Genomic DNA, 23,643 nt, shown 5'->3' with positions numbered 1-23,643 from the left:
TGGATATCAAAAAAGACAAAAATTCAACCTTTTATAATAAAAGAAGGGTGTTACTTAATTATGTTCTTAGTACTAGAGTTTAGAGAGAAAATTAATGAAGAATTCTTGAAGAATAGATGACAATTAGAAATCCAGACCTTACATTTATGGACAAAATGGAAGGTGGAACGAACCTTCATGATGGCTGACTGACTGTATATATATATATATCCCAAAGCTAAGGAGTCTGATTTGGATAATAAATTTAATTTTTCTTTCCACTGAACATAAACATGCAATAATATCATCACTATAAAGGGCTCCACAAATAGCCAAACTGGAGAAGATATAAAGAATCTTTAAGAATCAGAGGTATGCTGTGTGTGTGTGTGTGTGGAGAGAGGAAGGAAGATGACAGATACCAGAACATATCTCAATCAGTTTGCTTTCCCAAAGAATTAAAAAAAAAATAGTAATAGTAATAATCACCGGTAACAACCCCATAGGAAAAGAATTATTAATTTCTGGGAGTAGTGGGCTAAAAGCCTAATTATATATTTTTTTTCAAGAAAAAAGACTGGAAAGGACATTGAAAGAAAAAGAAAAAAAGAAATGAACTAGGATGTTGATGGGAGTAGAGAAGTCAATATAAGTCGACTGAGGAGAGAAGAGGCCAAATTCCAAGATGATATTTCCCAAGTGCAAAATATGGAAACTATGGAGCTCAAGGTAAAGTGTGCTTTCCCTACAGGAAATATATTCACTTGTTTGAACAACTAAAAACCTATTCGCATATTTACAAACTGAGTGCTTATCATAATCACTTCTCCTGAGATCCATGGAGGATAAAAAGTTAAAAAGAATTAAACATATCAGAGTGATGAGGTTCAATATGCAACATCAAGCACGTTAGATTAATGGAAAACAAAGGCAGAAAATGAAGAAATGTCTGCAGTAGCTACTCTCCTGTAACAGGATATAAATTCACTTTTTTTTAAAAAAAAAAAAAACTTTAGCTGATACGATGCCTGTTAATTATGCTTAAATTTGACTTAGAAAAGATTGCTATGAGAAGAACACCAAGATTATGCATGCAGTATTTAAGAAATGTTCCAATGTAATATCAAAATGTGCATCTCTCAACAGCTAGCAAATTTTATTTTCTTTATAAGTTTTGACATATTAAATTACATAATACTCAGATGGAGATACAGGGAGTTTGTTGAATTGATTAGTACTATTGTAATCGGCGGCATTGCATATATAGTAATATCAAAATGTGCATCTCAACTTCTGGCCTCTTGAGCCTTCAATGCAGCTATCTTTCCAAGCTTAATGTCTTTGTGAATGAATGTTTTAATGCAATATACACGTTCCAATGTCTTTGTGGACAACATAACCTCGAAGCATCATGTTCCAAATGAATGGCGCTTTGGATGGGATCCTCTCAAAACCCAACTCGGCGAAATCCATTTGGTTGAGGGGAGAGTAAAGAGTAACGAGGTTAGTTTGGATTTGAAGGGCGTGTGGGAACTGGGATTTGATGATCTGGGCATGGATTTGTTTGAGAGATTCGAGATCTCCTATCCTCCGGAGAAGAAGAGAAGGATGGTTTGACGGGATTACGAATTCGAGTTCTAGTCGGAGAAGGATGGTTTGATGGGATTTACGAATTGAAGAAGGAAGAAGAGATCGAATTGTAGTCGTACGTTGGATGTTCCCCAGCTATATGATATTATATAAAGGAGGGACAGCATCCCATCCCCTTGGAATCACAAGAAGCTAGGGGAGATCAAAAGTTGAAGGAATTGCTGTGATGGCTCCTTGTAATTCCTACAGCTCTGGAAGTTGGTCCTCCCTCCCCAATGAGTTGCTGATCTCTGTAACGAAGGTGCTCCCCAATGCGGAGGACTTCGTGAGGTTTGGCGCTGTGTGCAGATCATGGCATTCTGCTGTCACAAAGAACAACTACTGTAAGACACGGCACATGCCTTGGTTGATGATGGCCGAGACCTCGCCAAAGAGTAAATTCCGCCGCTTTTACAGCCACTCCGAGGACAAGATCTACAGGTTCATGATGCCTGAGGCTCGCGAGAGACTCTGTTTCGGCTGCCCTGGAGGTTGGGTTGCCACCGTAGGTAAGGACTCGGAAGTCCACCTTGTAAACCCTTTTATCAAAGCTACCATCGCCCTCCCTTCCATTGGGACCTTCATCTCTCCCATGGGCAATTTTTCGCCGGAATTTAAGCGTATCTCCGTCATAAGAAAGATATGCGTATCGATATCTTCCAAGAGCCCTCTCAATCTCAAGAACCCCAACTTCTTCGCCGTGGCCTTGTATGATATGGGATGGAGGCTGGCTTTTACAAGTCCACGTACCCGTGGTTGGACCAAGATACTTTGCAATTGGTGGCCTTACTTCGACGCCACCTTCTACAAAGGTCAATTCTACCTCGTCAACCATTACGGCGCTGTCGTGGCGTTGGATTTTCGGAGACAACTTGTGAAGAAGATCGCATCTTCTCCCGACCACTATCACTTTGACAAGAGGTACTTAGTAGAGTCGTCCGGAGAGTTGCTGCAAGTTATCCGAACGTTAGAATCGTCGCTGGAAAAAGCGGCACCGGAACGATATAGAACGGTACGGTTTTGTGTCTACAGACTAGACATGAGCACACGAAAGTGGGAGAGGATGGAGAATCTGGGCGATGATTCGCTGTTTCTTGGACTTAACACTTCGATTTCAGTGGTAGCTTCTGAGCTTATTGGATGTCGCCCCAACTGCATCTATTTTGCTGATGATATCTGTCACGAATATTCTGATGAAATTGTAGGAAGAGGACATGATATGGGAGTGTATAGTTTGGCAGACAATAGTATCGAAAAACATTACACTGGAGTATCACAATCGACATATTCTCCGCCGATGTGGGTACCACCCTTTCTCTGGTGATATCACAAGCCACGGCCAACATAAGTTGTCGGTTTTTAGTAGCTAATATAACTCAGAACAATATTCAGCATTAAGATACTTGGAAGAAGATTGAACTACTGTTGCTTGGGCATCAGAAATCATAACATTCATGATTTGAGCACCTCAGAGAGGAGCTCTGCAAATAGCAATCTTTGGTTATGCATGGTTTGAGAAACTGCAATGGTTATGAATAACAGTACTTTCTGTTTTGAAAATCACATTGAAACTTCAAATGCGTGCCTGATAGACAATTGATGTATGAATGTAATGCCCTGGTTCTTCTGGCTTATTAAGCTCAGGAGCCTTCAATGCAGCTATCTTTCCAAGCTTCATGTCTTTGTGAATTCTACAGGTACCAAGCAGTGAGCCCCACACACCATCATCTGTCTCGATAGGCATTCTCTTTATGAAGTCATGAGCTTCTCTGAGACGGCCTGCACGCCCAGAGACATCAACAGCACAAGCATAATGTTTTGTCTCGGGAGCAAGAATATCCTCATTGTTCATGGACTCCAAGCATTTCAGACCCTCCACCACCATTCCTGCATGACCACAGGCAGAGATCGCTGAAACAAATGTGCTGCTATTTGGTTGCACACCATTAAGCTGCATTAATTTGAACCATTCTAATGCATCCTTTCCTTGACCATGGAGCCCAAATGTGTTGATCATAGCATTCCATGATATTACGTTTCTATCTGGCATATCATCAAAGATATTGTTGAGCCTCTACTATACAATCACACTTTACATGCGTATCCACAATTGCAGTAGTCACAACTAGATCTAAGTTGAAACCATTCTTAGTACTGCAACCATGGATCTTCATTCCTAGTTTGAGATCCATGATATTGGCACAGGCTGGAGAAGGGTGTGTGGGAACTCAGATTTGATGATTTGGGCATGGATTTGTTCGAGAGATTCGAGATCTCCGATCGTCTGGAGAAGAAGAGGAGAGGATAGTTTGATGGGATTAAGGAGGGACGAAAAGGATTAGATGAAAAGCTCCCGCTGTAAATATCTGAAATTTTAATAAACATACCGAACCGTATAATAATGTTGGCATAGAGATTAGTGTGAGGACTTATAAAAAGGATTGCGCTAGTTTAATTCCAACTGTATATGGACGGGCTAGATTCCTTAAATGGTATACTGGACGGCCAAAATTAATTTAAGGGAAAATTTTAAATGACACGTCTTTTTTAAAACATTCATTCAGTTTGAACTTTGAACTTTGAACCCCATAGTAGTGTTGCAGCCTGCCAGATGCTAATGCCTAATAGTAGTGCTTGAATGCATGACAAGCTAATGTAGGTTCTGGCAGGCTGCAGCATCTTTAGTTTCGAAAATCTCAAGCCTGGTACAAAGTGTGATCTGAATACTAGAATGATGCTTAGTCTTTCCTAAACCCTCTGCAGTTAAAAGCGACACATAAATAAGATAGATGGTGCAGGTGCCCCTCAGACAATTTTGTTGTATTATTTTCCTTAGTTTGCTTCTTTATGTTTTTTTTTCTTCCTTAATTTATTTCCTAGTTTACCATCTGTTACAATGTCTTTGTAACTAATAAAGTGCTGTTGCCTTTGTTCTGCAGGTATAGAGCTGGGCCATGCTTAAAATTGAAACCTGGGTACCTGACGGTAAATGTACAGACATAAGCAGGAGGTGGCTTATGGCACACATAGACATGGTTCGGTAGAGACCTAAGCTTAGAGGGAAGAGTCATCCTGAAAGCTGGGGATGGTTCGTTTATGCATAAGCTTGTTAAAGTGAAGAGTGAATTTGGAATTTTGCATCGTTTTCTCTTGTTTCTCTGACTTATTCTTCCTCCTTTTAGCTCAGTTAACTCTTGACGGATTTAAGCCAAACCTAGAGAATCACCTTTGTCCACTACTCGCAACAAAATTAGAAGAGACGCAAACAAAATGTGAAGAGAAAGCAACTTTTATCAAGCTCTCCGAAAGTTACCCATTACTCACTGCTTTTGCTGGTACTTCCATTGTTATTATTTGTCCTGTTAACCAGAGTGAGATTTCTATTATGTCCAGTGTGCGGTGGATTTGGTACTGACGATATCATGGTAGTCTGTCCTCGCTGTTGGAAGGTGATACTTGTGCTTAATAATATCTACCTACCTTTCAGGTGGGCACCTCTTAAGCCACTTGATAAAATAATCAATTCTTCAGAGCCAAGAGAAACTCAGGATCCAAATTACAGCAACAAGACGTGGTTTTAACGAACTAACAAGCCCTGATAACATCAAATAACTAGCTCTCATAGTACTTATCCTAACCTCTTTTGATACACCAAACAATTCAGGCTGGCTGAAAGTTTGCCACTTGACATTAGATGCATGGCACACTATAAAGTCTGTACCGATGTAAAATTTTCCTTCTTTTTTTTATCTCTGCATCTTGGTTTTGACAACACTATCTTTCAGCTTACAACTTATGCATCTTCACGTGTGAAATTGCATTGACATGTTGTAGGCTCATTTAAGACTAACAGATCAACAAGGAGACTTTGGCAATAAGAGAAGAGCAACTCATCTAATGGGACACATTATCATCAATCGAGTCGTGCCAGTGCCAGTGCCAGTGCCAGTGCCAGCTCAAAATGGACAAATATGCCAAGTAGTGCTTGGCTGCTAGCTCTCCACCAAGCTGGTTCAGCAACTAAACTGCTACCTGATGATTGCTAACTAGTACTCATCCACCTATCCTCTTTCACTTCATTAGTTTAAGCTACTAATCGACTATTCTTCCAAAGCAAGAAAAGAATCTAGTAGGGTAACTGAGAAATTGGAATGCTAAATTTGGATCAACATTCAGTAAATCCTCAATTCTCAATCTGCAATCACTCTTCTAGTTCAATCCTCCTACCCTCATCAAAACCACCGGTGTCTTGCAATGTAGTAATTTTCTAACCTATCGCACATAGAAAGTTCATAATTTGTCAGATTTACCATTTTGATCACTTGGATATATCATATATCTATATATATATATGTGTGTGTGTGTGTCTATCTATCTATCCAAGTCACTTTCGATCTCATTTGGCACCCAAAAAATTGCAAGTTTTCAACTTATAAGCTGCAGTGTCATTTCTGGTATCCTTCGCAGTCATTACGGAGATGTAAGAAACTTTGTCTAACTATAAACCACTAAATCCTGATCCTAATAAATCTGCATTTGGTCCAAAGCACATCTAACACATGGATATCTGAAATAAGATCTAGCATGAATTTTAAGAAATACATCAAATAACTTAACAAGACCTATAGTTTATTATACATTCTATTAGGCATCCCCAAATACTTGCACATGCACCTAGAAAATACATAAATACTATATCCTTTTCAAGTGGCGATTTCTCATATCCTTTGTGAGTACTAGAAAATTTGACATTCGAGGGTCCAAACAAATCAAACAAAAGAAGAAAACCCCATCACCAAGTGTCATAATTCATTAAATATCGATTTTATCAAGACCACATCATGGAGTTCCAGAAACGGCACATGCCCTTGTGCTAGGCCACTATGGTGGAAGGATTTCATGAGTCATGGCCATGCACAGTGGTACAGTTGAATCACAATAGGGTACACAGGTCGCCTGACTGGAACTCCAAAATAGAAAATGTTTCATCTAATAGCAAAGATCTAATACTCGATACATGTCATTCAACATAAAACCATATTCAAACACAGTTATGGGACATATGAACTGGCGGGTGGATATAACAAGATGAAGATTCTAAATTTCTCGTCAATGGAATGGATCATCTTGACAACATTTTTACCTGCCTGCGATTCCCTTACTCTCACACCACAATACAGATAGAACAAGGCAAAAGAAAGACATTATTGCATTAAAATAATCTAGGACCAGCACAGATTACCAAATCATGCAAACAATGCAATGAGTTGGAAAGAGATAAACCAATTTGCGAGCAGTCATGTTAGAATCTAGAGTTAATAGAAATCAGATGTCACCACATTAGTAAGCATCCAGAGATAGTCACAAAATCACACCCATACGCATTACCACTAATCGTTAAATAAGAGTAAAAATTTCCATACACTTACTTCACATATCAACCCGGCATTGCTTCGGCGCTCCGGTCATCGATCCTGCCATGGCCTTCGAGCTATTAAACCCGATCGATACATCATCACAGGACACCCTCATCGCGTGCCGCCTCGTCCGCCAACCCCCGGAATTGAAGACCACCCATGAGAAAACCCTAAACTGAAACCTGACGACACCGTTCCCATTGCCCCGATCCGATTCGATCCCCTTAACGGCATCGGCGCCGACGTACTCCCCCATTGCGACGAGCCGGGCGTGGACGGTGGAGACGTTTCTCTTGGATTGGTAGAAAGGCGGGAGATAAGTTTCCGCGATGGAGTCGCCGCGGTAGAAGATCCTGGCGGAGATGGAGTCGTAGTGGACGCCGAGCTTCTTGTTAGGATTTCGGGCGGTTAGGGTTAGGTCGAAATCGGCGGAGAGGAGGGAGGAGGCGGAGGAGAGGTTGAAGGAGGAGACGGAGGCGGAAGAAACGGAGAACTGGGGGAGGCGGGGGCGGAGGATGAGCCAGAGGAGAAGGGTGGCGGCGCCGAGGATTAGGAAGAACGCGACGGCGAAGGCAAGTAAGCGGCGGAGGAAGGCGGTGTTGCGGTTACCATAAGGAGGAGGGGGAGGGGGGTAGTAGGGAGGAGGAGCGGAGACCGGGTAGTAAGGGGCGGCGTGGGGCGGCGGAGCTGGGTAGGGGTAAGCAACACCGGAGGCGGAGGTCGCTGCCCCGCCGTTGTGGGCGGGGTAGCCGGTCACTATTGGGGGTTTTGGATCGCTCGTGGAAGACATTGATGAAGAGGAGGAAGGGGAGAGAGAATAGAAAAGCGCGTATAGAGAAGAGAGGCGAATACCGCAATTAAGCTGGAAGAAGGAAATAAGAGGAGAGAGAGAGAGAGAGAGTAAAAATTGAGAGAAATCCGTTTTGATGAGAAATAAAGGTTTGAGTTATTTAGCGGGATTTTTTTGATATTCTCGAATAAGTAAATAGAATAACTCTTGTTTATAAACGAGTTGTTGGATAGAACCGTTTCGACGGTAGAGAATAAAGAAGAGTGTCTATCAACTTTGTTGGAAAGGAATAAAGGTTGTTATCTATTACTTTACTTAACCTCGTGGTTGTTCTAATACCTTTTCCCATCTCTTCAATAATTGTTCTCGTCCACGATTACGAAACGCTCTCTCGTTCTTCTCAAGTTGGTTGCGGGTTCCGGTTAGGTAATATTTCATTTGGCAAAGGCTTTGATTCTTTTTGTATACAGGGGATGATATAGGAATTAAATCTATTCGTAAAAGGAGACTGGAGAGAGATTGGGAGGTGGGTCAAAATAATCCCAACTAATTTGATTTGCACGAACGAGCACGAAGTAAACAGGCCCGAATCCAGTTGGTGTGAAAATGATTGCCACAATGCCACCCCCTACCGACGGCAGACTTTGTGAACCACGCAATTGAAGTACAATTACTAGTTGTAAACACTAGCTTTTGAAACGAATAGCCCAAAAAATTATTTTTCTTTCTGTACAAGACTAACAAATATGTCAAGATTCTTATAAATCAAATTTCCAGACAATGGGAAGCTGTGAGTGGGAGCACAAAAGAACTACTGAAAAGAAACCTTCCAGTAAAAGCATTCCATATGTACATATCCCATCAGATCAATTAGCGCATTGGACATCAGAATTCTACAGTGCTATATGAATAAAAGAATACAAAAGATATTTGAATTGAACGAGGTACATGTGGACAGAAGCACCTGTAAAATTATTGGCATCTAGGGGGAGGGGGCGGGGGGAAGAAGATTAGCTACAACAGCTGAATATTATGTTGAGATTATGTGAGAAGCTACGTACAATGGACAAGTATATTTTTGGTTTCATCAGCTCTTAGCGCTTTGGATCAGCCCATGTTTTTCCCTCAAAGAACTCACCTAACAGCCGGTCGAGCTCTTCCGGGTTGTATCTGATATATTTCTGAGGGTTCTTCCCGTTCTCAACCAGAGGTCTGAGATGCAATAGTGACACGTTAGAGACAACAGCAATCATACCACTATTGATGCATCAATCTAAATTGCACCTAAGAATACCAGACATACCCAAAACGTTTGATGAAAGATCTGTATGCCGGTAATAGAACTTCAGCGACTGCAAGCCTCAGAGACTCACGCAGCTCTTGGTCAGGTACTGTCCATTGAGATTGCTTTTGGTGGAGCTCTTCAAACTGAAAATTGAAAGACTTGAACCTAATGATGACAAGAACAAGATAAGTTTACAATAAGTTTGCCACTTGACCATAATAAGGGAGCATCATGCAAGTTACTGACCGCTCCTTGATTGTTGCTCTTGAAGCTCCACTACTGCCACCTCCCTCGGCTCCTAATGAACCAGTATTCATACCTTGGACTGAAAGTGTCTGTAGAATCTGGAGAAAATAAAGGTAGTTTATTTTGAGAAAAAGCACACAGTTAAGTTCAGGGGCCGAGCGTAGTTAAAGAAGGGGAATAGGTTGATTTATCAAATTACCTTGGCCCAAGCAACCCTTTTATATTGATTTGCATTTTGTTGCACAATCCTTCTATGTCTTTGAATCCAGTCATCGCCCAGTATGTCTTTTGCTTCTGACCTGAAACAAGATATGGTCCATACGATGTTTAAACCTTCACCATCTTCTAGATTTCAGATTCCAAACAGCAATCAACGTACCGACGCACAGATCTAACCATATAATGGATGTTGTTCATGAGAAATAGGTAAGTCAAAGCAGGATCTCTGTACTGCTTAGATTTCCCATCTAGGTTACTTTGAAGAGCTTGCATAATCCTCATTGTTACGATCGCCAGCTGAGAATCTGTTTCATTCCTAGTTTCAAACTCTTGGAATAGTTGCTTCAATGTTGTCTGGTAACTGCATATGCATACATTTGTTAAATAGCAAGCACGAGTTTGTCCAGATAGTCTGGATACTAGAGTTGCTGGAGCATTTCAAGATTCCTACCAAAAATTGGAAAACACTGCATAAACTTAATTGGTTCTTTCAAGGTATCTCACAACAGATGTTTGGGAAATCACACCACATACTTATGTACAAGCAAGTCAACATATAGAGGTATCATAGTGTTTTAGGTTATCTATCGTGCACCCTGTGATCCCTAGTTTGAGTCATCTAGACAATTGTTCAGATTAATGGGAACAAAACTGCATACATCTTGTCTTTCCAAATCCCTATTTGTAGGAGCCTGCCCTGCAATGGGACACTCTTTTAACTTATATTACATGATGTACATATAGACATTAAATCTCCAATATCCTCCTCGTGTTTCAGGCTTTCAGCTATCTCTGTTAAAGATAGATCATCAAAACTAGTAGCGTAAAGCCAATACCAATGCTAACTTGCTAAGACATAGCAACTTGAAAGATATTTTAACTCATCAGCATCCTAACTAAATAGTGATATAACATGTCAAGCAAAAATGTTCTCTAAAATAAGAGCTGAGAAGGACAAGACTTACTCGAAAAGAAACTTCACATAATTAATTACATAGCTTGTAAGAGGATGCACTGTTCCATCTTGAACAGTAGTTTTTGAAGCATCCTTTTCAACTGCCTCCTCAAAATCACCAAATGTTTCTTGGGCAGTCTGCGCCAACCGCTTTGTTAAACTAAGTGCAGATTCACGCATCTCAGAACAAGCTTTGCCTTCAAAAATCACCTCAAACTGATAGAAAATTTAGGCAAGACATATAAGTACAATCTTCACTGTGGAAGCAAAAGCCCTTTTGCTTCAAAAGGCCAACAAATCATCAATAGAATATGCATGCAGGTTTCTCAAGGTATACAGAAAATCATAAGAAAAAGGTGAAAACAGACATGATGCATCTGAGATATTGAAAAAAATTGCAAACTAGAAGATCGGGAACTCTCTAAATATGCCACATATAATATGGACTTCTCATATTTGGTACTACAAGTCTACAATAGGCTTCACACTACCTCTTCCACTAAAAGAATATAAAGCCAGAATGAAATTTTCTGAACTACTGTTCTATGAAGACCATTTTTGACTGAGAAAAAGCTTAATGTAGGAATTTCTTTTAGTATCTTAGACCTGTGAGCATAGGCAGAAAGACTAAAGAATGATCCTAATGCCGATAAAAATGCCATATGATATCTAACAAATAGAATAATTGTCAACTACAATGAAGCTGAACAAGAAGGGAACTTCTAGCACACCCAACTGTCAACGTCAAAGCATTCATTCATCAATGAGAATTATGAACCTTAAATAAATAGGAACAATTTGACTAAACAGCGCATATAAGCTACAAATTCACATCATAAAACCAAATTGGTGCTACATTACCTAGAAGAATCGGTAAAGATTTCAAGAAAATCATGATCAAAGACTACAAGACAAGTTATTAGGGAAATTAGTATTCCGACCATTCTTAGTACACATCTTTGTATAATCCTAGCCGGTCAACATGATCTGCTTCCAAGGGCTTATACAATAATTTGTTATCCGTAGAAACTAATAAATCACAAAATTTGACTCTAATACATACAATTGGTTAAACTATTTACAATAAAAGTTATATAAGTTGTCTTCATAAAAGATGCTTTATAGACTCAGATTTGCATAAGATGGAAAATTTTAGCATACCTCAGATTGTAGTTCATGCATTATTTCATACATGTCAAGAAGCACAAATAACTTTTCAGGGGACCTTTTGCTTTTAGCAACTGCTTCCCCAAAACTGAGAAGTGTGGCAACACTATTTACTGTTACAAGAGCAAAGCACTGGTCCTTCTGGAAATTAATGCCGTCAAAAATTTGATCACAAACTTTTCGTTCTCCAGCAAACAACAGTTTAACCTGTTCAAGAAAACTCAAATTATTGGAACTCCAAAAGTACACCCTCTGTGGTATAATTTTAAAAAAACTCTTACTGCAATTCGCATAAAATGAATCCAGTTTCCAATCTTGGCCTCTAGTGCCTCCCATTGCATCTTCTGCACATCATCTTTGCTGAGCTTTTCCACTCCCAGCTTCCAAAGGCTTGATTCTAGTGTTGAAGCACGAGCATCTCTGAGATCAAAGGGAAAAAAATTGTACATACCGCATAAGCACCAAAAATAAAGTAAAAATATAGAGTGAACAAGAAATGAAGAAACTGTATATTTGTGTTCTGAAGCATATATGACATAGATAAGTCTAAGATGAATTTCCTACCATCAGTATCTATTGTTTGCGGCACAATATGTTTAAGAAAATTGGTTCATGCAATGCTAGGTCTGAGTCTCTCTTTCATACTCCATATAAACTTGGCATAAGATATTGTCTTTACTCTCTTCCAGGAACTATATAAATCACTATAAATATGGAATATTGCTCATGCCAAGATTTGGGCCTCAGATTATGGATGTTGATTTTTTTTTTACGCTCATAATCCCTCAGATACACCACACATATGCACATGCATGTAGAATTTTAAATAATGTTGAACATTGGCAGATAAATGTTTGCATAAAAACAAACACACAATGACTCAAATTCTTATATCTATTCTGCATAATTCTCCAATCTGCATGTCGTTCATTTGTATTGCTTCTTAAAAGAGACCTAATTTGAGTTTCATTAAAGCAACACCAAAATTACCTCCATCTTTCTAATAGGAAAGCCATGTTCTTTTCCATCATGAAGAACATGATGAAGAGTTCTAGCAGAGTCAGATAAACATAAGATATCCGGAAATTTTACCTGTAAATTTTGAAACACTGCTGCTGGTAGCCAGCTTGAATCAATTGCTGAGCTAAGTCATGTAGCAGAGGCAAAATCCTTGGAGGAATGAGAGTTGGTGTTTTGTAGATAGTTGTCTCCAAGATTTTGGCTGGATGCTCAGAGTGATTTGCTGAAGGATGGTTCCTACCATTATCAACTTGGTGCCCAGGTGATCCTCCCGGTCGCAAAGAGTTGGGAAGGCAGTCAAACAGACGATCAGGCTCAATGGGTTTGCTGAAAGCAGAAAAGAGGGAAATTTTATTTGTTAGAACAGAGAAATTAAACAAATACGCACTTAAATTGTTTTTTCTTTCTTCTTCTTTTCTACCACGTGAAGAATTACCCAATAATATGCAACTCGCACACCCAAAACTGTGGCATCAAAGAATATATACAAACTCCAATCAAGTAACAGACATATTTCCACGAAGAAGTTTCCCATGGCTTGATGAGCATGATGTGAGATTTCAAATAAAGCGAGAGCCAATAATGAGAAAATTGACGCAGAGCAATCACCAATAAAAACAAACCTGTAATTAGCTAAAATCTGCCTGAATTCCTCCTCCAGCTTCAAGATGGACTTCGCTAGCAAATTGTTGATATGGTTGAGAACCCCATCACTGCCCTTGAAGTTTTTATTTGAGGTGAAAAATCGAACAATGCCTCTCAGCAGATCAACCGCCTCCAGATAGCTTTCTAGATCCTCATGCGGTCCTCTTAATATTGTAGCCTCAGCCTATTCCATATAGTGCAATCAAATTACAACAGATGCTATAAAAATGTTAAATTATCAAAGAAATTCAAACACAAATTGGGATGGAAGACAGCAACCGACCTGGCGCGAGAGATCAAATTGACCAAGAATGACCTCCGCCGCCTTCAAAGTCTTGTCGATGTTCTCGTGCGCCATCCGAATCGCGTGCGTCCTTACCTACAGATCGGACAAATCTCAACCTCCGCGATCGCATCAAAGAGCTGATCACGATTCTTCGATCGGCGAGGAGAACTCGAGAAGGGTAACAAGGAATTTAACCTGGGTGGGGCGCATCGCTGCCTCGAGAGCGGAGAGGCGATGGTCGAAGGATCCAAGGATGGCGACCATACTATCGGTGTTGGTCTGGCTCTTCTGCAACGAATCCCTCAGCAAGCTTGCTCTTTGCGACAGCGACTCGATCGCCTGCGGAACCCCCATTGCTCCACCTTCTCCTCGATTCCGATCTCGAAGATCGAGATCTAGAGAGAGAGAGAGAGAGAGAGATCAACGAACTGGTCTTTCGCCTATGTTGATGGAAGAAGAAAGCGTACTCTTTGGAGGGAATCGTTTGCCGCGGCGACCGAGCACGTATATTAATAACAAAAGCCCCTGCATTGCTCTTTTCATGGACAAGCCCCTGCTACTAATCTTCACCCATTCCTCGGTCAGGACAGTGTTATACTCCATTCGTGCGGGTGGAAATATGGACGGTCTGGAATCACAGTATGCACATTTGGACGGCGGATCCTATTCCCGCAGAGAAACGTTGATGCGGTGAGTGGATCAAAAAAGGTCGGTGAGTTAGGAGAGTTCGGTGCCGTATTCTACAGACAAAGGCTGGGCCACGTCTGCACACGGGTTTTGAACGACTCGGCTGTTGTTCTCGCCCGAGTCCGTAACGGGTATAGTCGGTTAGACTCGGGTCCGAACTCTATAATATTTTTAAATACCATAAAAAAAAAGTATTTTCTCAGATAATAAATGTTATTTTGGCAAAATAGCAAATCCTTTTTTTTTTCATAATTATGTAAAGTAATCATTATATTAGCTTATCATACTCTTTCAGTCAAACTTCCATACAAATAGATAATAACAATGATACTCACACACAAATAATACCCTCTCTTTTTTTTCTTTATTTTAATGCACGTTTCCTTATTATGCAACAAATATACCTTAACTACTATAATAAAAGCCATACAAAAAATGTCTAACTTGCATCTTCCTTTTATATTGTAGCCTGACTTAACTTCTACGACTATGGGTGACAATTTTTTTTATCGAACACATTAATTGGGTACAAGTCTAAAGGTTTTAAATAAGTTTAGATTTAATATAACTGGATTTGAGTCATTTAAGTTGATCTCGCATAGTGCGATTATTAAACAAATTATATTTTTAGATATTATTCTAATCTATTTATGACGTATCTACTCGTTTATGACAAATGAGATTGCTATAGAATTGCCGCTAATTTTTTTTTTAAATATCTTAATTGTCATCGAAAAAATATCATTATGCTCTATTAAATCTAACTAATCATAACTAAAATTAAATTTAGATAAAAATAAATTATTTTGCTTGTATATAAGTACTTAAAATAATTTGAAAATTATCTGACGTGATTTAGATATCATGATACAAGAAAAAGGATTTTATTTTTTTTCATAAAAAGTTATATGATAAATATTTTGCACCGTAACATATTAATAAAAGTGTTTTATTTATTATTTTTAATAATCATTTATTAGGCTGTCAAAAAACTAATAATTATAATATTTGTGAAATAATAAAAAATCTAATAACAATTATAATTTTTAAAGAATATAGCGATCGTAATTATTTTATAAAAACATGGTATTTACATAAAAAAAAATTATTATTATTTTATAATTCAAATAAATTTGTTTATAACGAACATAATTAATCTAAATTCGAAAAGTTCATGTTAACCAATTTAGCTTGTTTAAAACTAATCCATTCAAGCCGTTTAAGCTCACTTAATACTTTTATTAACTTAATAAATAGATCATGCTCGTGTTGGAGAATTTGACATTGTCCTACGTTATTCTCACTTGTCTATATATTCTCGAAAAATATAAACTTTTTCTATAGTGAATATAAGGGAAATTTTTAAGTAAAGCCTATTTTTATTAATTTTTTATTATGACAGGTATTTGAGGATTTTATAAATATATTCTTTCTTTTATTTTCTTATAATTTTCATACAACATTATCATTCTGAGTTAGTAAACCCAACTATTTTCAAATAAAAGAATATCAATAAAAAAACATTATATTAGATATTAAACGTAATTTATTATACACCTAAACTAGTTTTTAGGGGAATATAATAAGGTGATTAATTTTTTTTTTAAAATATATTTTACTTTGATGGAGTCGACTAGAATGTTATATAACTTTAAAATGGTGGGCTAAGGTTGGAATTTTTTTTCAAAGTATTTTATTTAATTTATTTAGTTATAAAGAAAATAAATTAGATTAAACGAAAATTATGGGAAAATAATTATTGTTACAAAATACTCAAAAACGAGTGTTAACAAGAAAATTGTAAAAATAGAGGGTGTTTATTAAAAAGTTCTCTAATTAAATATCTAAGTAATAAATATCACACATCGTAGCAAATATCCAAGTGGGAGAATAGCACTAGAGGAGCAAAATTACTTGGCAGGATAAGCAACCGTGCGCCGCAGACACAAGTCAGAAAGACACGTGCCAAAAGTAAAAAAAACAAAATTTCAAATAACACCTTAAATTTGTATTAGTTTTATTAACGCCCGGCTCCTTTTTTTTTCTCTTATAATTTATTGTTATATGACATCTGAGTTATCAACTAAGAAATATTCTGTTAAAATATTAAGGATAATTTCTAAAGTGTCCAAGTAAAAATAATATGGTCTAAGATTATTTTAGTAATAAATCAGAGTGTTACACCAAAGTAACAGTACAGTGTTGTATAAAAATTATAGAAAAAATGAGTGTTAATTGGGAAATAATAAAACAACAGGGTGTTATTTGCAAATATCCCAAAATGAAAATATCTTCCTTCAACTCGGTCAGCTCACCCCCCCCCTCTTCTCCCTGCGCCTCGGACGTCAAGCGAGTGATTGGCTCGCGGAGCGTCCATGTAGTCCACCTTCTCCTCTCGACGCATTCGATTCGATCTCACCGCTGACGTGGCGCCCATGCCCATTAGATATTTCTACTCGTATCCACCACTTCAAGTCGACTCCTCTTTTTTCCTCCTTCCCTGCCCACCAAATCCTTCTCCTCTCCCCTCCATGGAGCCCAAGACGACGAGAGAGGAGGCGGCGGACGAAGTGAAGGAGGAGGAAGAAGAAGAAATCCCAGCCGTCCGCCCCAAGATCGACGGCAGCAGGCCCCTCGACCGCCACGTCATCCGATGGGACCACTTCCTCCCCCGGCGATCCCTCCGCGTGCTCCTCGTCGAGCACGACGACTCCACCCGCCATATCGTCACCGCCCTCCTCCGTAAATGCAGCTACCACGGTAATTTCGCCTCCCCTCTTCCCCTATGCACTTACTTTGTTTGAATCTGGCTTCGAGCTTGCGTCGTCGGCAGTGGCGGCGGTGGCGGACGGGCTGAAGGCCTGGGAGATCTTAAAGGAGAGGCAATACGCGTTCGATCTCGTCCTCACGGAAGTCGCGATGCCATCGCTTTCCGGAATCGGGCTCCTATCGAAGATTATGGCGACAGGGGAGTGCAAGAATATTCCTGTGATTAGTAAGTTTATTTTATCGGATTAGGACCTTAAATTGCTTGATGAATATAGTTTAGTTGTTTAATTCGGGAATTGCATGTGTTGGTAGTGATGTCGTCGCAAGATTCTATCGGGGTAGTGCTCAAATGCATGCTTAAGGGCGCTGTGGATTTCCTCGTGAAGCCAGTGAGGAAGAATGAGCTGAGGAATTTGTGGCAACACGTTTGGAGGAGACACTGTGTATGTTACTATAATATTTTGACCAGTTATCGTATTAACATCATATGTTGGAGATTGGGTAATTTCAATCTTGATGCAGGCGAGTAGCCAAGCATATGCTTCTGATAACAATGCTGCTAGTAATCACATCAGTGCCAATGGGTCAGAGACTGGGGAAAACAGCAATTCAGGAAGTGATGCTCAGGTAAAAAGTCAGAATCTTTTTGTGATATTTTAAGTTGGAATGCCATTTTGTATGAGAAGGTAAAAGGTCTGAATTTTAAGATGATGTTACTATTGATGACTTATTATGTGATCATTGTTCCTGCACGCCTTAATGAATATGAATTATGCTCTACTTGAACAGAGTTCGGAAAGTAAGCAGCAGGTGGAAATTGAGAATGCTCAAAATTTCAGAGAGATTACTAAAACTGAAGGGAGAAGTTCTTCTAGAGAAGTAGAAGAAAAACCAGAGGAACCTGATGGTGCAAAAGCAGTGAGAATAAATGTGTTGAAGATTGATAATGGTGAAGAAACTAAAGGTTCTTAGTTAATCTTGATTAAATTTAACACTTTGTTCCCCTAATTGATAATTCTCTATACAGCTCTGATAATCTTAAGGTTAACCATGCAGATTCATTTGGTGGAAGGACAGTAGAAGTTATTCAACCACCTCTATCTTCAGCTGAGAAAAGTCTAGAGAAAAAGTCTCTTAATGATATAACGCATAATGGTCAAGATGTACAGCAGTCTATGAGAGCCAGGGGGGATGTAATTGTTGGTTTGATTTCCAATCATCCAAATGATTCTCTGAAGGATGTCGTAGCCTGTATTGAGCCAATAGTGGACAGGAAAAGCAGTTCTTCCATTCTAGAGAAGGACGCCTTTCGAGAAAATTCATTATGTGAAGGTTCAACCAGCTGTATACGGAAGAGTAAATCTGCTTTTGTTTCCTCTCAACCTCTGGAAAGAGGACCACAGATAAATGATAGTGTACATCAGGGCTTCAAAGAAAAGCATATACTGATTCATTCTAATGCCTCTGCCTTTTCAAGGTAATGTTTCTTTCTCTGAACCCCTGGTTCGTGCAATTGCTAGCTTATGTTCAGTGTGATTTGCCCTTGTACAATTTTTGTTATTTAATATATGCGTGTATATTAGAATTGAATTTATTAAGAAGTGACATTAAGAACTATAATAGGCAAGGCCACTTCAAACCATACTTATCAGCCATAAGGATATGAATTTATGTCATTTTCCAGAAAGATTTTAATGCTAGATTTCTTCAGTTGGTAGCTGGATTTTACAGTTCCACAAAGCACTGCATGCATGCTCAAATACAAAGAATATGTTACATAATACTGTCTCTATGGATGCATCAACTATTTTATATAATTCTGGATATCTGTACAAAGCACTACATGCATGATCAAATACAAAGAATATGTTACATAATACTGTATCTATGGATGCATTAACTATTTTATATAATTCTGTATTATAGATATCCATATACTGATGCGCTCCTTGTTCTTTGGTGTTTGTGTAGGATACTATGGAATAAAGAAGTGAATCTAACTTTTCCCAGCATTTGTGACCCATTTATTTTGGGTTCCTATAATCATAATTGATTTACAATCAAATGGTTCCGACAAATGCAAAAAATGAACCTAACTTGATGCTTATTTTCTGGCTTGCTATTATTGGCATATCCATACCATGAGACCTAGAAGCTACTCAGAATGCTATTTCAGTACACCGTGTAGCATTAGTGTCAAGTTGAGTCATTAAATAAGTAGTAGGAAAATATTTTACACTTCCACTGTACACTGTTTGTGGGCAATTGCTTTGAACAGGGGAACTGTGTATCCATGCAATTTATGTTTGGTCCTTCCTCTTCTCATCCAACCTTTTCATATATAAGAACCAAGTACTAGGTCTTATTTTTGGTTATGTTGGTTAAATGTGTCTAAACTTTCTGGCTGAACTAAAATAAGTAATGCAATATGGAGCATCTGATCAAATGAGCGAAAAATCTTGAATGAAAATTTGCAGGTTCTGTTATTCAAACGTTTGCAATAGCTTATATCTGAGTTGGATTAGGATTTATCTTTTAGAGTCTTTATTTGGTTTATTTTTTAGAGTCCTAGTTGGGATTATTTTCAGAACTTGTCCTAGAATAGATGTTTTATTTTTCAGAGTTTGTTTTATCATAGGAGTTTTATTTTTCAAAGTTTGCTTTGGATTTGCAGTGTAGAAGAGAGTCTATAAATATGTACTAGAGTTTTGTATTAAGGATAATGTTATTCTTTATTCAATGAAGTCTTCATTTGTTGAGCGAGATTTGAGATGGGACGCCTTAGCTTAGAGTAATTCTAAGTGAAAGTTTTGGTGAAACACTAAAATCTTGAATTAGTGAAACGTCGTCTGTCTATCAAGTGAATTCTAGTGAGATGCTAAACTTTTTGATTGCTGAAATATTGTCCATCTATCAATTATGAGTTTTGGTGAGAAGCCGAACTCTTGGATTGGTGAGACGTCATCGTCTTTCTTATTATGTTCTTAAATATGATCATTTGATGATCTCTTACCATCTGCGCCGATAAAGACAAGTGGACATTCTTTGATGAAGCTTAGAGAGCAAATTGGTTGGTAGAATCATCTATCTTATCTATTGCAGTTTAAACTCATGCAACTTAGAAGCAGAATATGGAAGTTCATCCTCGAAACTTGAGTAAGATAAAGAACTTAAATGAAGTTCAACCCCAGAGGTTCTACTCTTTTGTAATTTTGAAAAAAAAAAATCAAGAATTTGATATACCTCAAGATCCAACACTATTGTCTCTAGTATTTTCTGAGGACAGGGTATTGTTTTATGAAAAATGCAGGTATGGCGATAAAAGGATTCAACCTTCAGGTCAAATGCTGTCTTCATCTCTATCTATCAGAAGCAGAGAATCTGGTGATGACGAGAGGATCACTTGCTTCCAACCTAAAGATATCTTGTCTTCATATCAAGGAAATGCAGATGAATCTACTGTTCTTTTAGATAGCGGCAAGGAGAATGTTGGTGCTTCGTGTTCTGGTCTTGCTGGAGAAAATGCTTCTGCTAGTCACTCCTCCAATGGAAGAGATATAGTTTTCCATCATCCTCAATTTGGGATTATATCGCTGCCGGGTCCTGTTGGAGCTATACCTTACCAAAGCTTGTATGCTGGGTATGATGCTATTCTGCAGTCTATGTTCTTCTCCCAGACCTCTTTTCAACCACATAATTTATCTGAAATTGAGAAAATAGCAGTCCATATTACTTCTGATCAATCTAACTGCCATGGAAACGATCTTGTTAACCACTTACACTGTGACGAAATTCACAACCATGAAGAAAATCATCAGACCAACCTTCAGAGACAACAAGTTGACAGAGAAGCAGGAGATGCAATAAACTCGTTATGCACTCCAATGAAACAAGTTGATCAAAGAGCTATCTGCATCGGGGGTATTATTCGAGGTAGTGGAAGCTATGGTAATGGTGAAACAGCAGATCCAACTGCAAATACAGGAACTGCCATAGAAAGTGGGAATGAAAGCAGTGTCCATAATTGCAAAATGCATGGTTCTGACAGCGATCGCTCTCGTCGTGAGGCTGCTCTGATTAAATTCCGCTTGAAACGGAAAGACAGATGCTTTGAGAAAAAGGTAGTGGTTCAGGTTTACTTTAAATTATAAAATACATAAGTTTTCAGTCATTTTAGTTTATCATCAAGATATATCTGTGAACTTATTTGTGGGCCATGTTCCAGAGTACATATATGCCCAGCAGTACTATGTCAATGACAGGCCAACATCTTTAGGAGTCAGTTCTTAATTGAGTGACCAAATGATAAATCAGCTTTTAGCATAATATGCCTCTGCAATTATTAATATAAATTCATGATATCTATCTAGTGACAAAATAATATATGATTACCTTGTTTCTATTTATATAACAAATGAAATTTATCTGCTTAAATTATAGATATTGTGTTAAGGATAGTAGCCTTGTTTCTGTTTAAAACAGCACTGGCCGAAACCAGTGTGTACTTTTAATGTTACCCTCATGGGCAGAGCCACATACAAGCAAAGGGGGGTCATGCCCTCTATATCCCCCCAAACCCCTGCTTGATTTCTAAATTACAGCACTGTTTTATTTTGGTCAAGACCCTGTATTGTTTAAAGTTATGCATTGAATATGCTATGCGACCCTCTGTACGAGTAAAAGCCTGCTTTGCCTTTAGTTACTGTTGACCTGAATTTAGTTGATAAAAATCCTCAGAGCCTAATTCTGAATAAGGGATGATCTGATGGTATTTGGTGTGTGATTATACTTCTTTTATAATGGGTTAATAATTTAGAGAATATTAACTGACCTGAATTTAGTTGATAAAAATCCTCAGAGCCTAATTCTGAATAAGGGATGATCTGATGGTATTTGGTGTGCGATTATACTTCTTTTATAATGGGTTAATAATTTAGAGAATATTAACTGACCTGAATTTAGTTGATAAAAATCCTCAGAGCCTAATTCTGAATAAGGGATGATCTGATGGTATTTGGTGTGCGATTATACCTCTTTTATAATGGGTTAATAATTTAGAGAATATTAACTGTTTTAACATATGACCCTGGTTGTTGGCTTGACAGGTAAGGTACCACAGCAGGAAGAAGCTTGCAGAGCAACGCCCAAGAGTAAAAGGCCAATTTGTGCGTCAAAAAGTATCCGATTCTAATACAGCCACAGAACCAGAAGATTGGCAATGAACATTTATGTTTAAATGTTTAATGATAGTTTACTTTTTTATCCTCCTTTTTATGAGGGGCATTTGAGGTAAGAAATACCAGCTAACAAAATCTTTCCCTCTTCAATATAGTTTCTCAACTAATCTTTGTGCCTGTTCAAATCAGAGCAGCCGGTTAACTAGCTTGTAATTATATCAAACGTCCAATATGTAATCAAATTAAATAATTTTATAGTAGAATCTCTACACAAATACTAGTAAGTTACACCGTAGATAACATCCTGGTTTCTCTTAAAATCCTCTTGCAGGACAGGTGCAACTATGCAAATTACTGTAATTTTTGGAATCAAGATGATCCTTGTGATTGGAGTTTCTATAGTCGTACAAGGCCACAATCCTGAGGTTCTTTTTGCAACCAGTGGCGGAGCGGGTAAGACTTCTTCTACATGTATATTTGTCCCAATTTCTAGAGAACTCCGGTGTACTACTAACCAGCAATGAAACATTATTGCTATACACCAACAGGCAAAATTTATCTTCATTTAGAAGTGTGAAAGGGCAACGTTTTCCTCTGGCAAAATGCGTTACTGCTAACAAACATTTGCAGTGATTCAACATTTATGCATACTTGTAATATGATATGTGTATAGCATTGTCTCATTTCACGATCTATTAGACCATTCTTTTTATCATTTTCTGAAACCAAATCCATTGTGCCACATACATTTTCCTTATATTTTCCATGCATTTATGTCCATGAATCTTAATTTTCGTTTTTATTAGCTTGGTTGTGAACATAATTATTTACTAGAAATGGTTGTTCAGATACTGAGCAGCAGCATAGCACGAGAAAGGTTAAAAAAAGAGCATACTTCTGGCAATTTATTACAAGATTTATTTGTTATACAGATTGTGTTTAAATTGTTCATATTAGTCTCTTCTTCCGACTCCAAATCACAAGAAAGATTTCATTAAAGAGAAGCTTGTTTCATTTCTCACACTCCATTTTTTTCTCGATGGTGGATGAATGATGATCACATTACCACCCTTTGAGAAACATATTTTCCCATTAAGAATCAATTCCTTTTTACTAAATGAAAAAAAGATACTAGATCTTTTTAGGGAATGTAGACATCTTTTAATCAGAAGCATACATCCATCAAATTACTTTTCGAAATTAATCACTATCCCATACTTTATTAGATAAAAAAAATCATAATTAAGTGAACTCCTGCTACTTTACAACACTAATGGCGAATCACCTTCCAGTCTTTTTCTCCAAGGAGCATCTTCTCCTCTCCTCTTTACAGCAAGCCTTATGCACCACTGCAGCTATATTCTCTCTCTGC

The 23,643-nt window shown here is 38.1% G+C and overlaps 4 protein-coding genes across 9 annotated transcripts; 2 read left to right on the top strand and 2 right to left on the bottom strand.

Annotated features, from left to right (window-relative positions):
* The first annotated feature begins 1,049 nt into the window (after window positions 1-1,049).
* LOC140802309 (putative F-box protein At3g25750) lies at window positions 1,050-3,602 on the top strand. Its single transcript, XM_073157792.1, has one exon. The coding sequence runs from the start codon at window positions 1,796-1,798 to the stop codon at window positions 2,930-2,932; it is 1,137 nt and encodes a 378-aa protein (XP_073013893.1). The 5' UTR covers window positions 1,050-1,795; the 3' UTR covers window positions 2,933-3,602.
* A 3,284-nt stretch (window positions 3,603-6,886) lies between these two features.
* LOC140802310 (NDR1/HIN1-like protein 10) lies at window positions 6,887-7,995 on the bottom strand. The gene has a single exon (XM_073157793.1). It carries the CDS (start codon window positions 7,813-7,815, stop codon window positions 7,039-7,041), a length of 777 nt encoding a protein of 258 aa, XP_073013894.1. The 5' UTR covers window positions 7,816-7,995; the 3' UTR covers window positions 6,887-7,038.
* A 615-nt stretch (window positions 7,996-8,610) lies between these two features.
* Window positions 8,611-14,146, bottom strand: LOC140802415 (exocyst complex component EXO70A1-like). Of its 2 annotated transcripts, none has more exons than XM_073157936.1 (12): window positions 13,834-14,146; window positions 13,636-13,731; window positions 13,331-13,536; window positions 12,780-13,034; window positions 11,969-12,107; window positions 11,682-11,894; window positions 10,531-10,736; window positions 9,726-9,926; window positions 9,546-9,645; window positions 9,347-9,444; window positions 9,119-9,265; window positions 8,611-9,027 (listed from the first exon to the last, which is right to left on the bottom strand). In XM_073157936.1, the coding sequence occupies exons 1-12, from the start codon at window positions 13,990-13,992 to the stop codon at window positions 8,910-8,912; spliced, it is 1,938 nt and encodes a 645-aa protein (XP_073014037.1). In that variant the 5' UTR covers window positions 13,993-14,146; the 3' UTR covers window positions 8,611-8,909. The 2 variants fall into 2 exon arrangements, with proteins under 2 accessions (XP_073014037.1, XP_073014038.1); XM_073157937.1 differs by having other exon boundaries at window positions 13,636-13,726; window positions 13,834-13,972.
* A 2,532-nt stretch (window positions 14,147-16,678) lies between these two features.
* LOC140801863 (two-component response regulator-like APRR9) lies at window positions 16,679-23,001 on the top strand. 5 transcript variants are annotated; one of them, XR_012111542.1, is made up of 10 exons: window positions 16,679-17,085; window positions 17,159-17,320; window positions 17,407-17,537; window positions 17,617-17,721; window positions 17,884-18,043; window positions 18,151-18,571; window positions 20,405-21,215; window positions 22,200-22,383; window positions 22,603-22,724; window positions 22,820-23,001. XR_012111542.1 is itself a non-coding variant. In XM_073157212.1 (8 exons), the coding sequence occupies exons 1-8, from the start codon at window positions 16,761-16,763 to the stop codon at window positions 22,314-22,316; spliced, it is 2,232 nt and encodes a 743-aa protein (XP_073013313.1). In that variant the 5' UTR covers window positions 16,679-16,760; the 3' UTR covers window positions 22,317-23,001. The 5 variants fall into 5 exon arrangements, 2 of the variants coding, with proteins under 2 accessions (XP_073013313.1, XP_073013310.1); XR_012111541.1 differs by having other exon boundaries at window positions 16,682-17,085; window positions 17,884-18,058; XR_012111540.1 differs by having other exon boundaries at window positions 16,682-17,085; window positions 17,884-18,058; window positions 22,603-23,001.
* Window positions 23,002-23,643: the final 642 nt, after the last annotated feature.

This window comes from Typha latifolia, chromosome 15 (assembly GCF_019914945.1).
Source record: "Typha latifolia isolate L0001 chromosome 15, TyphaL0001v2, whole genome shotgun sequence".
Taxonomy (NCBI): Eukaryota; Viridiplantae; Streptophyta; class Magnoliopsida; order Poales; family Typhaceae; genus Typha; species Typha latifolia.
This window is presented reverse-complemented; position numbering and strand designations above follow the sequence as displayed.